Source organism: Lacerta agilis, chromosome 16 (genome assembly GCF_009819535.1).
Source record: "Lacerta agilis isolate rLacAgi1 chromosome 16, rLacAgi1.pri, whole genome shotgun sequence".
Lineage (NCBI taxonomy): Eukaryota > Metazoa > Chordata > Lepidosauria > Squamata > Lacertidae > Lacerta > Lacerta agilis.
This window is the reverse complement of record NC_046327.1, coordinates 24,575,666-24,590,379: the sequence shown is the minus strand read 5'-3', so window position 1 is coordinate 24,590,379 and position 14,714 is coordinate 24,575,666. Positions and strand designations below refer to the sequence as shown.

General features: G+C 40.6%; 1 protein-coding gene across 1 annotated transcript; it reads right to left on the bottom strand.

Annotated features, from left to right (window-relative positions):
* Positions 1-5,541: 5,541 nt before the first annotated feature.
* On the bottom strand, positions 5,542-6,456 carry LOC117061142 (taste receptor type 2 member 8-like). Its single transcript, XM_033173825.1, has one exon. It carries the CDS (start codon positions 6,454-6,456, stop codon positions 5,542-5,544), a length of 915 nt encoding a protein of 304 aa, XP_033029716.1.
* Between the last annotated feature and the right edge of the window lie 8,258 nt (positions 6,457-14,714).

The window sequence follows — 14,714 nt, the reverse complement described above, 5'->3', positions numbered from 1 at the left end:
AATAGACTTTATTAAAGCCTAAAAGAAAATATACAAATATTAATATCAAATATCCTTTATGGTGCAAATAGTTAAAAGAAACTAAGATAAATACAAATACAAAGGAAGGAAAAGAAGAAAGCGGGGGGGAGGCAGGGCTTCAGAATAATAGAATCATAGAAGTGACTCTGGGTAGATCCACATTTGTAGTTTATAACCTTAAAATGTGTTATTAAAATGTGGCACCAGAGTGCAAGCCACTGACAAAGGGAAACTGCCATTGAACCTTATAGAACGTGCAATTTAATAATTTAATAATGTTGATCCAGCCTCTGTCAGCTATAGTTTAAAAATTATTTAAAATATTCGCTCCAAGGTAACACCCAACTATTCTACTTTCTATAAACCAGTATTTTCTTCACTCCTCAAGCCCACATGTGCTAAGTTCCTTTTCTTTTTCATGCAAAAAGTCCACAAAGCGTTTCCAATCTAGAATCAATATCAACAATGATTTTTCTCTAAACATTTTAACTTTAGTTACAGGTAGGTAGCCGTGTTGGTCTGCCATAGTCAAAACAAAAAATAAAAAAAAAATTATTCCAGTAGCACCTTAGAGATCAACTAAGTTTGTTCTTGGTATGAGCTTTCGTGTGCATGCATACTTCTTCAGATACCACTTTGCCATCTCAGCCAAGTCCAGGAATTTCAGCAGCCATTCCTCCATAGTAGGTGTCAGGGACTAGACTGAGGGAGACGAGACTGAGGAGGTATGATGGAGATGCCCCCCCCCCCGCTCCTCCTGAATTTCCCAGAGAAGAGGAAGGCAGTATTGAAGCACAGCAGTGGTTTGAGGAAGGTCACAGCTCAGAGACAGGTGAACAGAAGAGTTGGGAAGGTTTGGGAGAAGAGAAGGGGGAGCCAGAGTGACCAGCCAGGGCCATCTTACCCATAGGAGCCAGGGGTGCGGGGCACTCAGGTGCTGGGCTCTCAGAGGTGCCAGGTTGAGATTCTGAGGCCTGAGAGTTGAGTCCGGGGAAAAGCCCGTCCATCTGTCGGAGCACCGCAGTGTGCTCTTCTGCTGCGGGCGGCTCTGTGCTGCGAGTTTGGGGGCGAGCGAGGTAGCGATGTGCTAAGGGGGCTGGCCGGCTCCAACCTCCTGTACCCTGGACTTGGAGTAGGGCCATAGAGAGGCCTGCCCAGCACACGCTGTTTACACCATGAGGCGCCCGGCTTTGCTCTGTTGCCAACGTTGACACCTCAGGCTGGTTTGTTGCGCTGGGCTCCTCTGCTGCTTGCATTGGTTGCCCACCCCGCTCCCCCAGCACTCGACAACTGTGTGGAACCTTTCCTTTAAAAAGGTCAACATCCTTGGGATTCCTCTCCCAAAAAGGCTGACAACTCTGGACAACCGGGGGGGGAGGGGCGCCAGGTGGGTCTTTGCACTCTGGCGCTGCATATGCTTAAGACAGCCCTGCAGCCAGCTGACATATTATCACTGGAGAGTATTCCTGAGCCCCCTTCTCTCATAACTCAGTGTGCGTCAAAAGTAGAAGGACTCAGAGACAATTAGCCCCTGTTGTCCACCACAAGGGGAAGTGTTGTTGCTAGGAAGGGAGGGGAGGAGCTCAGTTGGAGCAGCTCTATTTTTAGGAAGGCTGCATTCGTTCATCGTTCTCTGTGAATTATTGAATAAATGGCTTGGTAAGAACTCTTATCATCTCTCTGATTCTGGGCTGCCCCATAGGAGGAAATTGATTGTCCTGAAGCCTGGCAGTAGGTAATGATGAATCTTTCCATCTTTATGCATATAAACACCTTTATACATTCTAAATAATTTTGCAGGAGTTAAATACCAACGATATGTCATTTTAGAAAAATTCTGTTTAAGATCATGACTTAGTGTACTTTTTAACCCTTTAGTCCACCTATGTTCCCACTGTTCCATTTCTATATTTTAACCATTTTTTTGCCCATTTAATATACATTCTTTAAATTTTTCTTCTTGCATTTCAAATTTCAACAGATTTCAACATGTTCATCTGTGCACACTAGTACAGATAAAAATCTTTCTTTTTTCTATAGCAGAAGTTTTTAAAATCCATCTTATATCTCTCTACTAGATGCAAAAACCACTCAAATCTGTAACTTTCTGCTCCTAACTGTTCCCTGGTTTCAAATTTTGATTGATTGAATTTGTACACCACCCTATACCCACAGGTCTTAGGACAGTCACAACATAAAACCACAATATAAAACCACAAAATACATAATTTTGTAATCTCCTGGATAAGACTGTAATCACTCTTGATAGGTCATCCATTTCTCTTTGCCTGTCACATCTTTTCTATAGAGAGCTTCTTGTGGTGAAATCCATAAAGGTGTCTTTGGGCATAGCCTAGATTCTTAGTATGGTATGTTTAATAAAGTGATTTTTGAAATCCAAATTAACTTTAACTTTATTGTACCACAAATAAACATGCCAACTGAACCTTCAATCATGCCCTTCTAATTCCAATAGTCTCTTGTTTATCAATGTCACCCACTTCTTCAACCACACTAAACAACAAGCTGCTGAATACAATTTCAAATCTATTGTCCCCATTCCTGTGCATTATGCAATACTTTAAATTGCCTCCCATGCCATAAAAACTTGGATAATTATTTTTGTAATTGTTTAAATGGTAAATCAGTAGCCAAAGAAGGTATTGTTTTAAACCAAAATATCATTCTAGGCTAAGCATTCATTTTTTTATCACTGAGACTGTACCCAGCAATGACAATTTTAGCTTCTCCCATCTTGACATATCTTTTTTCATTCCAGTCCATGTCTTAACATACTGTAATTGTTTTGAAACATCATATGATTCATAGTTGTTATAGTAAAATTCAATATTTTACTTTTTTTCAAATTGAAATCCTGGTTTTTTCAATCGAAAACTTTAGATCTTTTTTAGTCATATTATTTGTTAATATTTGTGTTTGCTGGTGGTTAACCTTAAAGCCTACTAATATACCAAAATCATTTAGTTTATTCATAAGAGTATCTATTCCCTGTAGTGGGTTTTCCAGAACTAGCATCAAATAATCTGCAAAGGCTTGTAATTTATGTTTCTTTTTTTAAATCTTCCCATTTAATAAAGTTATCTCTAAAATTCATTTATTGCAAATCTCTAATCCAAAATATCCAGTTCACTTTCTCAAGGGCTTTTTCTGCATCCAGAAAGATTAACACAGTTTGCTTCTCATTGTGGCAATCCAGGTACTCCAACGTATTTAACACATCTCTAATATTATGTCGTAACTTTCTTTTAGGCAGAAATCTACATTGCTCATGATGAATAAAATCCTGTAAATCTTCTTTAGTCTTTCTGATTTAGTAAGTTTACCATGTTTGTGAGGAAAGTTGTTCTAATTATTTGGATAATTACAAGATGCTGCTGATGCTGCCCTTTATTTATATGACCAGTGTACAGCACAATACTTCTACCTTCTAACCAGAACAGAAAAAAGTGTCAAGCCATTTTCAATTGTTTATTTCAATTGTTTATTGTGTTCATATGCAAATCAAACCTGGAAAGATTGTATTATTAAATTGATATCATAAGATATACAAAGATATATAAGGTATACAAGATATACACACACATAAAAGATATACAAGGAATAACCCATTCAAAAACATCTCAATAATTAAAATAGGAAAGTGATTAAAATATTATTAAACAACTAAAATGTTAAAGCAGGCATTGGTTCTTCTCTTCGTTTTGCTATTTATTCCCTTTATTTCATTGTTATGGGCCACCCCAATCTTTGCTGAGCTGTAGCAAGAGATTTCAGGGGTCTTGGCACTTAACCAGAGTTTGTGTTTTCTTGGGGGTGGGGGAACGGCACAGGGGAGTCAGCAGTGTCTTAGAAATATTGTTTATTCACACATGTTTACCCCTGAAGTCTTCAATGGAGGTGGAGTTCATAGCAATAACATCTCAAAATCGCCTTGTCCTTTCCAGCATTGGATTCAGAGGCATCCAAAGCAGCATATCACATGTCTCCCTGTAACAGCCTGCTCCTGCCAGCCAACATGGCAGTTGCCCTTCAGTCCCCACCTGGAGTTCTCCCCACTTCCTGATTCTTCTTCCCTGAAACCCCTGCTCTCAAAACCTATCTTCCTGTCCCTGGCAACCTCCCTCTTTGCCTGGCTGAGACTTCCGTCTTGTCGATGCCTTCCCTTGGGGGGCTAATGGCTGACCATCAGCATCAATGTTTCTTCAATGTCCCACCATCACCCAACACCCCCTCTTCCTGTGGTTACCCTGGCAACCTCCCTCTGTGCCTGGCTGAGCCTTCTGTCTGTTTGACGCCTTTCTTTGAGGGGCTAATGGCTGACCATCAGCAGCATTGTTTCTTCAATGTCCCACCATCACCAGGCTGGAAATGTAAACAAGCAGAAGGAACCTTCTTCCATATGTGGTGGTTGTGCCCAAAGGTAAAAGACTTTTGGGAAAAGATTTATAATGAAATGAAAAAAGTGTTGAAAAACGCATTTAAAAAGAAACCAGAAGCCTTTTTACTGGGCATCCTTGGCCAGGAAATTCCTAAATGTGATAGAACTGTATTTATGTATTCCACAACAGCAGCTAGAATTTTGATAGCTAAAGACTGGAAGACAGAAGAATTACCAACGATTGAAGAATGGCAGATGAAAATGATGGACTATATGGAGCTCACGGAGATGACCGGGAAATTTTGTGACCAGAGGGAGGATGCGGTGGAAGAAGATTGGAAGAAATTTAAATTGTATGATTGATAATTAGATATAATTAGGAAGGAAAGCTAAGCTATAGATTCAGAGTAAGGTTAAGTATTTAAGACAGATGAATTTGAGTTAAGAAAACTAGTTAAGTTTAAATAGTAAGATAATTTTTAAAGTAAATAAGATTTTGCAAGATTTTTAGAAATTACTAAGGATGATATACAAGGAACGCGGGAAGAGGAGACAGGAGGAAGTCTATTTACAATGTGAGAGACAATTATGTTAAGAAATGAGTTCTTTGTTTTATGTTTCTGTTTATGTTTTCTTTTTAGTGTTGTTATATTTAGGATTTTAATGTTTAATAAAGTGATATTTGTTTGTTGTTTGATTAGGGTTGTTTTTGTTGTGATTGTTTTTTGTTTTATAAAATTCAATAAATATATTAAAAAAAAACTACCAACCTAACTTCAAGGGCATACCCAGCACAATGACACAACGGGTCAAGGGAGCAATGGGTGAGTGCATCTGGCTGTTAACCAGAAGGCTGGTGTTTCGAACCCACCCAGAGACAGCTGTGGGCAGGATTCCTGCACTGCAACGGGTTGGACTTGATGTAACTCAGAGTCACTTCCAACTCGACAGTTCTATGTTTCTAGGATTCTATGTCTTCAAGGGCTTGGCAGTCTTATGCAGCAGAACCTCTGCTAAACTGTGTCCTTAGCACAAGGGTGCACCTGCACATCCACAGGCAGACAATATTGTTCTTGCAAAAGAGGATGCAAAATTGGTAGCCTTTAGGATAGTGGCTTCATTCAGCATTTTAGTTGATGTAGCATCTTGACTGATTCCTTTTTCAGTTTGGGATTAATGAAGATCAGGATAATGGCATGGCCAGAGGAATATGCAGCAGCAAAATCAAAAAGCCAAATATTCATCTCAATGCCTTCAATATCCATCCAAGTGAAGAACGTTGTCAATATTTCCACAAAAAAGCTAGATACGTAGAGAATGGAAAAAGAAGCCAGAGCTTTGATGGCATTCAGGTGAACTTCTGTGCTGACATTCCTTGCACTGTTTTGTAAAAGATTTTTGTGCCTCCACAGAGAGGTTAGCAATAAAATGGATGAGGAAGAAAATATAATGAAGGCAAAGAACTCTGGAAGAAGATATAGAAGCATGTAATACTTACAAGAGTCAGATGTCTTAATTCCTGAGTCAGTGTTATTGCTTAGAAGTGAATCAATTGTCTTGCATTCAGACTTGATTGTACTTCTCACTATTGTCTTGATGGTCGTGGTGATTGCAGAGAAGACCACTGTCCCCAGAAGCAGCCAAGGCACCAGCCCAGGGAATCTCCGCTTCATTTGGAGGAAGAGAGGCTTGGAGAAGTTGGCAATCTTTACACAGTACAAAATACTGAGCCAAGTGGCAAACCAAAGGTTAACCGTATTAACAAATAGCCATGAGGCATTGTATGCAATATATACATTCCTCAAAAGAAAGGTATCCATGAAAAAGAGGAGATGAATTGTAGCCTGTATTGCAATTGCATGAAATGCAAATCTAAACAAGCTAAGACAGCTCAGAATCATGTCGGCTGGGGATAGTTTTCTGCTGCTAAACCAGTCAATGAAGTTAATGATAGCAATAAATCCGTTTCCCGCTATTCCTACAAGGGTTTCAATAATGAGAAGAATGAAGCCGAAGAATTCAAAGGAGGTGGACATCTTTCTGAGCCCAAAATAAAAGTGTTTTCCTCACGGTAATGGGGAATATTAGCACAGTCTGCTGCTTATGCTGCCTTGTATATTAGCAGAGGAGAGCAGAATACCTCTGCCTTCTTTCGAGACCAGAACAATTTGCAGGGAGAGGAGCAAGCTATTTTCAGTTGTTGATTTTGCTCAGATGCAAATCACACCTGGAAAGATTCTCTTCCTAAACCTCTATCATATTTTCTGCTGTCATATTTGCAAATTCGACAGTGGTGCTATATATCCTCTTTGCATCTGGTTTAAGAAAGAATGATAGATGATTCTTTTATGATTTCTATATATTGATTAATGTTTGTTCACCAGTATTTAACATCTCAAGATTGTCATTCCCAGCATTGGGTTCAGAGGCATCCATAGCACCACACACACGTCTCTCTGTAACAGCCTGCTCCAGCCAGCCAGCATGACTGTTGCCCTTAAGTCCCCACCTGGAATTCTCCCCACTTCCTGATTCTTCTTCCCAGAAACCCCTGCTCTCAAAACCTCTCTTGTAACCCAACACCCCCTCTTCCTGTGGTTACCCTGGCAACCTCCCTCTTTGCCTGGCTGAGAATTCCGTCTTGTTGATGCCTTCCCTTGGGGGGCTAATGGCTGACCATCAGCAGCAATGTTTCTTCAATGTCCCACCATCACCAGGCTGGCCCCATGAGAAAGTTAGCTGGTGATATTCCTTGCTTAGTCCAGGAATCCATAAACACTGACCCTTCACTGAATGTAGAGATTATGAGGAGCCCCCCCCCCCATTCATAACATTGTTTTAAGTCTTCATTTTTTCAAAAAGAATTTCCTTAAAACTACCAACAGATTGATATATTGTGACTTTAATTGCACACGAAAAATGAGTTCATTGTATGCTTCCCACTTTCCTCACTCAGAGACGCCTTGGATTTTGATCTCTTTGGGTAAAAAAGGAAAGAAAAGCACTGGGGATTTACAATGACTTTGCAATTGCTATTAGATTTGGAAATATACTGTTAAAAACACACAAAATATGCAAGCACGAGACATTCACAGGTTCTGGTGTTTTCTTGGTTCAGTTCCAAGCAGTCGGACACTTCAGAGGCTCCAGTGACTTGTCAGTGGAGGCTTGCTGGTATTTTCTGATTTAGAAACATACAGGTAGAAGACCTGGGAAAGCTAATCTTTAAACACTCTAATATGTCTCATAACTCTTGGCTCCCCCACCAGATTTTCAGAGAGAAAGCCAGCACCACCAGCTCCTTTCAGAGATCCACTCAGTGCTCTCCTATTTCACACAAAAAGGCTGAGGCTGGATCCTCCACTTTTAGCTCACTCTGTCCTTTTCCATTTCAATGCAGCTTGCTCTCTGTGAGGCAAATATTTCACAGGTGAACTGACCATTAAAGGAAATAGACACAGCCATTAGGAAACACCTTCTTCATACCTCTGTTGGCTCAAACAGCAGCCAAGTCACAATTCTGTGTAAAGAGAAGGTTAATGTGGATAAATGAAAGCAAAACACAGAAATGGGAAGGAAATTCCTTTGACAGAATAATTGCTGTTCCATGAAGGAAACAGAGTGAATGTGGTATCAAAAACCTCCAGAAAAGGGCACATCCAGCAGAAAATTCTCCTGTACAAACCTCTGCTAGATTGTCCCTCAGTGCATGTGTGTCACACATACACCCACAGGCAAGCAGCAATGTTCTTGCAAAAGAAGAACCACTTCCATGCAGTCTTGGTAGAATTTGAGATGGTGGCTTCACTTAGCATTTTAGTTGATGTAGCATCTTGATTGATTCCTGTTTCAGTTTGGGATTAATGAAGATCAGGATAACCGCATGTCCAGAGGAATATGCAAGAATCACATTGAAAAAGAAAAAAAGCTTCCCAATACCTTTCATGCCCATTGCAAACAAAACTATCAGCAAAATTTCCACAATAAAGCTAGCTACGTAGAGAATGCAGAAAGAAGCCAGGGCTTTGATGGCATTCCGGTGAGCTTCTGTGCTGACATCCTTTGCACTGTTTTGTAGTAACTTTTTGTGCCGCCACAGAGAAGTTAGTAGTAAGATGGATGAGAGCAAAAATATCATGAAGGGAAATAAATTCGGAACAACATATAGAAGAAGAAGATACTTACAGGAGTTGAAAATTTCATTTTCCGAGTCACTATTATTGGTCAGAAGTGATTCAAAAGAATTACATTTAGAAACATTAGTTTTGGATGTACCTGTTCCAATGGTAATGATTGCAGAAAAGACCACAGTTCCTAGAAGCAGCCAAGGCACCAGCCCAGGGAATCTGCGCTTCATTTGGAGGAATAGAGGGTGGGAGAAGTTAGCGATTTTAACACAGTACAAGACACTGAGCCAAGTGCCAAGCCAAAGATCAGCTGTATTGATAAATGACCATGAGGTGTAATATGCCACTTTTAGGTGCTTGAATTGAACAGTCTTCATGAAAAAGAGGATAGAAATTGCATACTGTAGCACAACTGCATGAAATAGAAATCTGAACAAGCCAAGACAGCTCAGGATCATGTCAGCTGGGGAAAGTTTTCTGCTTCTATGCCAGTCAATGCAGTTAATGATAGCAATAAATCCATTTCCCACCATTCCTATGAGGGTTTCAATAACAAGAAGAACAAAGCCGAACAATTGAAATAAGGTAGACATCTTTCTGAGCATGAAATGAAACTGTTTCCTCCACTGTAAAGTGCAGTATCTGCACCGTCTACTCCTGACTTTTCCCTAGAACCGAAAAACTTGTAGAGAGAGGAGTGAGATATTTTCATGTTGATTCTGTTCAGATGCAAATCACACCTGGTAAGACTCAAATGCTGAATCTGTAATATCTCTTCTGATACCATATTTGCAAATTCTGCACAGGTGCTAAATATCATCTTTGCATCTGGTATAACAAACAAGGATATATGATTCTTTTACGATTTGTTTATTTTGATTAATGTTTGTTCACCAGTATCAACATTTCCAATCCGTCCAAAAACATACTTTTCTTCTTCAAAGGTTCAATAAGTTGACTTACTGGTAGTTTCTATGTGAAGTTGTTCTAATAGGTTGAATAATTAAAGTGGGGTGTTATATTTGTCAGGCCAATGGAGGAATGTTTGCAGTTACACTCCCTGGTAAAAAGTTGGAATTAAACATCAGGAAGTTTAGAGAGATTTTACAGAAGTGTAAAGGAGAGGGGAAGTCAAAACCTGCCCAATACAATTTGCTGCCTGAGGTCAAAAAGAAAATGCCTTGGTGATTGTAATTAAGGGTGCTGGGTTAGACCAAGGATAAGGAATATCAGACACAGGGACCAAATGTAGCCCTCCCAGTCTCTCTTTTGCGATTCCGGCCATCCCTCTTTCAGTCTTGATATGCACTCTCCTTGAATGTCCTTAAAACTATTGACATATTGATATATCTTGGCTATGAGTCTTGAGGGATCTGCTTCGGGCCTTGCAGGCCTCTTCCACCTGGCCTAGCAAGAGGGCCGCACACTGACTACAGATTTGAAAGCTGAGGCAGCTGAATAGACTTCTGGGTTGGGACATGGTTCAGCTGGTTACAGTTTTGTTATTATTGTCCCCATTGCCTAAAATGTTTTTAATTTTTTTAACTGGTTTTAACTAATACATATTTAAATTGGGGGGGGGGGGGGTTGGGGGATGTGTATGGCAAGAGAGGAGCTGGAGAGAAAAAGGGGGACCTAATCAGAGTGGTTTGGGATAGGGGGAGGTATGGTGTGGGAAGTGGGGCAGGCTGGGTAAAGGGCACACAGCACAGGCAGTTTATGTTTGTGATGGATGCCAGCCCCTCTTTCAACCTGGGGAATTGTGGTTGTTCTGTAAGCCATGCCTTGGGTCTGTGGCTGCTGCTCCTGGTTGCCAGGTTGGCTAGGAATAAGAATTTGGAGTAAAACCTTAAATGTCTCAGGGCTGTAATACCTCAACGATCGCCTCTCCTCATATGAACTGACCTAAACTCTGTGATTATCACCTGAAGCCCATCTTCATGGGCCTCAACAAGAGGTCTGGAGGGTGGGAACACAGGAATGGGCCTTTTCTGCGGTGGCTCCCTCTTTGTGGAATGGCCTCCCATGGGAGGCTCTCCTGGTGCCTTCATTACAAATCTTTAGACGCCAGGCGAAAGTGTTTCTCACCAACCAGGCATTTGGCTGATTTAACATTCTTTGGCATTTAAATGTATCAATGGAAAGAGGGTTATTGGTTTGTTTTGTTTTATTATGTATTTTGTGTTTCCATTTTGTACTTTTATGTTGTGAACTGCCCTGTGATCTTCGGATGAATGGTGATATACAAATGATGATGATGATGATGATGATGACCTTTTATTGTGCATGATAATGAGGTCAAGGATTTATTTTGTGTTTGCCACATTCCTCATTCTGAGAGCCCCATGGGTTCAATTTTGATTTGTGGGGGGGGGGGGGGAGAGAGAGAAATGTACCAGGGACTTACAATGACTTTGCAATAGGTATTTTAATCAGAAATATACTGTTAAAAACACAGAAAGTATGCAAGCCGTGAGACACTTCAGAGGCTCCAGTGATTTGCTGGTTCGGCTCCGGAATTAAGTCAGTGGGGGCTTGCTGATATTTTCTTATTTGGAAATATACAGGAGAAGACAGGTGAAAGTTTAACATTAAACACCCTAACATGTCTCATAGCTCTTGGTTCCCCATCAGATTTTCAGAGAGAGGCAGCACCATAAGTTCCTTTCAGAGATCAACTCAGTGCTCTCCTTTCTCCCTCTCCTTATCCCCACCACATTTCTCAGAGTTGGGTTATGACATACACATTAGTGCCTTGAAATGACATACACATTAGTGCCTTTGTCGTTTGCAGAGGGGACACACAAGAGCAATGTGTCTCAGTGCTGCTCTCTCACTTGGTATACACAAAACACGCACTCTATTTACACACTTTATACAGGTTACATGGTGCCTTCTCTCTCTGAGCCTAGAGAAGATATTTTTCTTCAAGGTCCATTCTGTGTTAAGGTTCACCAAATTCAGTTTTTTAAGAGCTCTGCAACTAATAAGAGTTTTCTGAGTTCTGAAGTCTCGCAGTTTTCCGACTTCTTCCTTAGACGATCTATTCAAAAAGTCTTCACTCAAATCCACAGTTCCAACAGATAACCTTCAACAATTCCTGCTATCATGACTCACACAGTATGTTGTAAACTGAGTCCTTTTATACAGAAAGTTAATTACCAAATGGGCCCAGTAACTCAAATGTGCCCATTTGACTCATAGAGAATTGACCCATTAACTGCCTTCCTTAAACATCTTTATCCAATTTTTTTGTGCCACATGCTGTGTCCCCCATTTTTAGCTTACTTGGTCCATTCCCATTTCAATGCTGCTTGCTCTCTCTGAGGAACTTACTCCACTGGTGAACTGAGCATTCAAAGAAATAGGTAGAACCAACTTCTCCACAGCACCGTTGGCTCATACAGCAGCCACCCCACATTGCTGTGTAAATAATTAAAGATGAAGGTACTTCTGACCATTAGGTCGAGTCGCGGACGACTCTGGGTTGCATGCTCATCTCACTCTATAGGTCAAGGGAGCCGGCATTTGTCCGCAGACAGCTTCCGGGTCATGTGGCCAGCATGACTAAACTGCTTCTGGTGAACCAGAGCAACGCACAGAAATGCTATTTACCTTCCCACCAGAGCGGTACCTATTTATATACTTGCACTTGAGCCAGTGTGGTGTAGTGGTTAAGAGCAGTGGACTCGTAATCTGGGGAACCGGATTTGCTTCCCCGCTCCTCCACATGCAGCTGCTGGGTGACCTTGGGCTAGTCACACTTCTTTGAAGTCTCTCAGCCCCACTCACCTCACAGAGTGTTTGTTGTGGGGGAGGAAGCGAAAGGAGAATGTTAGCCGCTTTGAGACTCCTTCGGGTAGTGATGAAGTGGGATATCAAATCCAAACTCCTCCTCCTCTTCTTCTTCTTCTCTTGACATGCTTTCAAACTGTTAGGTGAGCAGGAGCTGGGAGCGAACAACAGGAGCTCACCCCCTTGCGGAAATTCAAACCACCGACATTCTGATCGGCAAGCCCTCAGGCTCTGTGGGTTAGACCACAGCGACACTAGCGACCTTGTGTAAATAATTAGGAGAAGGTTAATATGGATATCTGAAATCAAAGCACAGAATGGGGAAGGAACATCCTTTGGCAGAATAATCGTTATTCAGTTTTGATATAAGAACAAATCATTAAGCAAGCAGAGTGAATAGAGTATCAAAAAATGCAGAAAAGGGCATACCCAGCAGAAAATTCTCCTGTGCAAAACTCCTTACAATGGCTTGACAGCCTTGTGTAGGAGAATGTCTGGTAGACTGTATCCTCAGCGTATATGTGCACACATACACACATTGTATTGCTTTTGTGAGGGGATGCCATTTCCATAAGATTTTGATGACCCTTCAGATGATGGCTTCATTCAACATTTTAGTTGATGTAGCATCCTTATTGATTTTTGTTTCAGTCTGGGATTCATGAAAATCAGGATAACAGCATGGCCAGAGGAATATGCAACCGTCACATTTAAAATAAGTATTGATAACCAAGCATATGTAATGCCTATCCAGTATAAGACTATGCTCAAAATTTCCATGAAAAAGCTAGATGTGTAGAGAATGAAGAAAGAAGCCAGGGCTTTGATGGCATTCAGGTGAACTTCTGTGCTCACATCCCTTGCACTGCTTTGTAGAAGGTTTTTATGTCTCCACAGAGAAGTTAGTAATAAGGTGGACGAGGACAAAAATATCATGAAGGGAAATAAATTCGGAACAACATATAGAAGGAGAAGGTACTTACAGGAGGTGGAAATTTCATTTTCTGAGTTATTGTTATTGTTTCGGAATGATTCAAATATGTTACATTTAGTCATAATGGTACTGCCTGTTATTGCCACAGTGGTGGTGATTGCAGAGAAGACCACTGTCCCCAGAAGCAGCCAAGGCACCAGCCCAGGGAATCTCCGCTTCATTTGCAGGAAGAGAGGGTGGGAGAAGTTAGCAATTTTTACACAGTACAAGACACTGAGGCAAGCGGCAAACCAAAGGTCAGCAGTAGTAATAAAAGTCCAGGTGGTGAAACCTGCCACTTTTGCATCTGTTAACCGAACCGTGTCCATGAAAAAGAGGTTGAGTATTGCATTCTGTATCATAAATGCATGAAATACAAATCTTAACAAGCTAAGACAACTCAGGATCATGTCAGCTGGGGAAAGTTTTCTGCTTCTATGCCAGTCAATGCAGTTAACGATAGCAATAAATCCATTTCCCACCATTCCTATGAGGGTTTCAATAACAATAAGAATGAAGCCGAGCAATTCATATGAGGTTGGCATATTTCTGAGCACGTAGTAAGAATGTTTCTTCCACTATAATGTTTAATATTAGCCCTGTCTGCTGCTGATGCTTCCCTTTATATGACCAGTGTAGAGCATAAACTTTCTGCCTTCTATCTAGACCAGAAATGCTTGTAGAGAGAGGAAGGAGCTATTTTCAGTTGTTGGTTCTCTTCAGATGCAAATCATACCTGTAAAGATTCTATTACTAAATCTGTATCATCTGTCCTGTTGTCATACTTGCAAAATATCATCTTTGCATCTGGCTTAGCAAACAATGATGAATGACTCTTTTTTGATTTGTTGATTTTGAAGAATGTTTGTTCAACAGTATGACTATTCTTAATCCAACTGAAAACATATTTATCTAACGATTTAATAAGTTTATTGTGTTTGTAAGGGAAGTTGTTTTGATTATTTGGATAATTAAAACAGGGTGTTTAATTAGCCGGCCAATAGCAGGAATGTCTAGAATTGCATTTCCTAAGGAAAATGGAAACTAGAGGAATTAAACATCAGGTAGCTGTGTATTGGTATGTGTCCGTCTGAACTTTTTCTACAGCTTATTTCTCTAGATGATGACATTAATATAGTTGGGATAAGGAAAGCTCAGCAGGCACATTTGGTGTTACCATTGAACTTTAATTAACACATCCTGTAAAAAAAGGGGGGGTTCACCTATACAATAGAATCGGGGCTTTTTTCTCCAGCTGGACTCAGTCCTAAGAGTACAAAGGAGCTGTTAATGGTGAATTCTAGTACCCTTTTTTCTAGAAAAATAATGCTGGATAGAATCTTCTACCAAAGTTAACCTCAGGATTCAGGAAACAAACAAGATACCGGTAACCACTTAG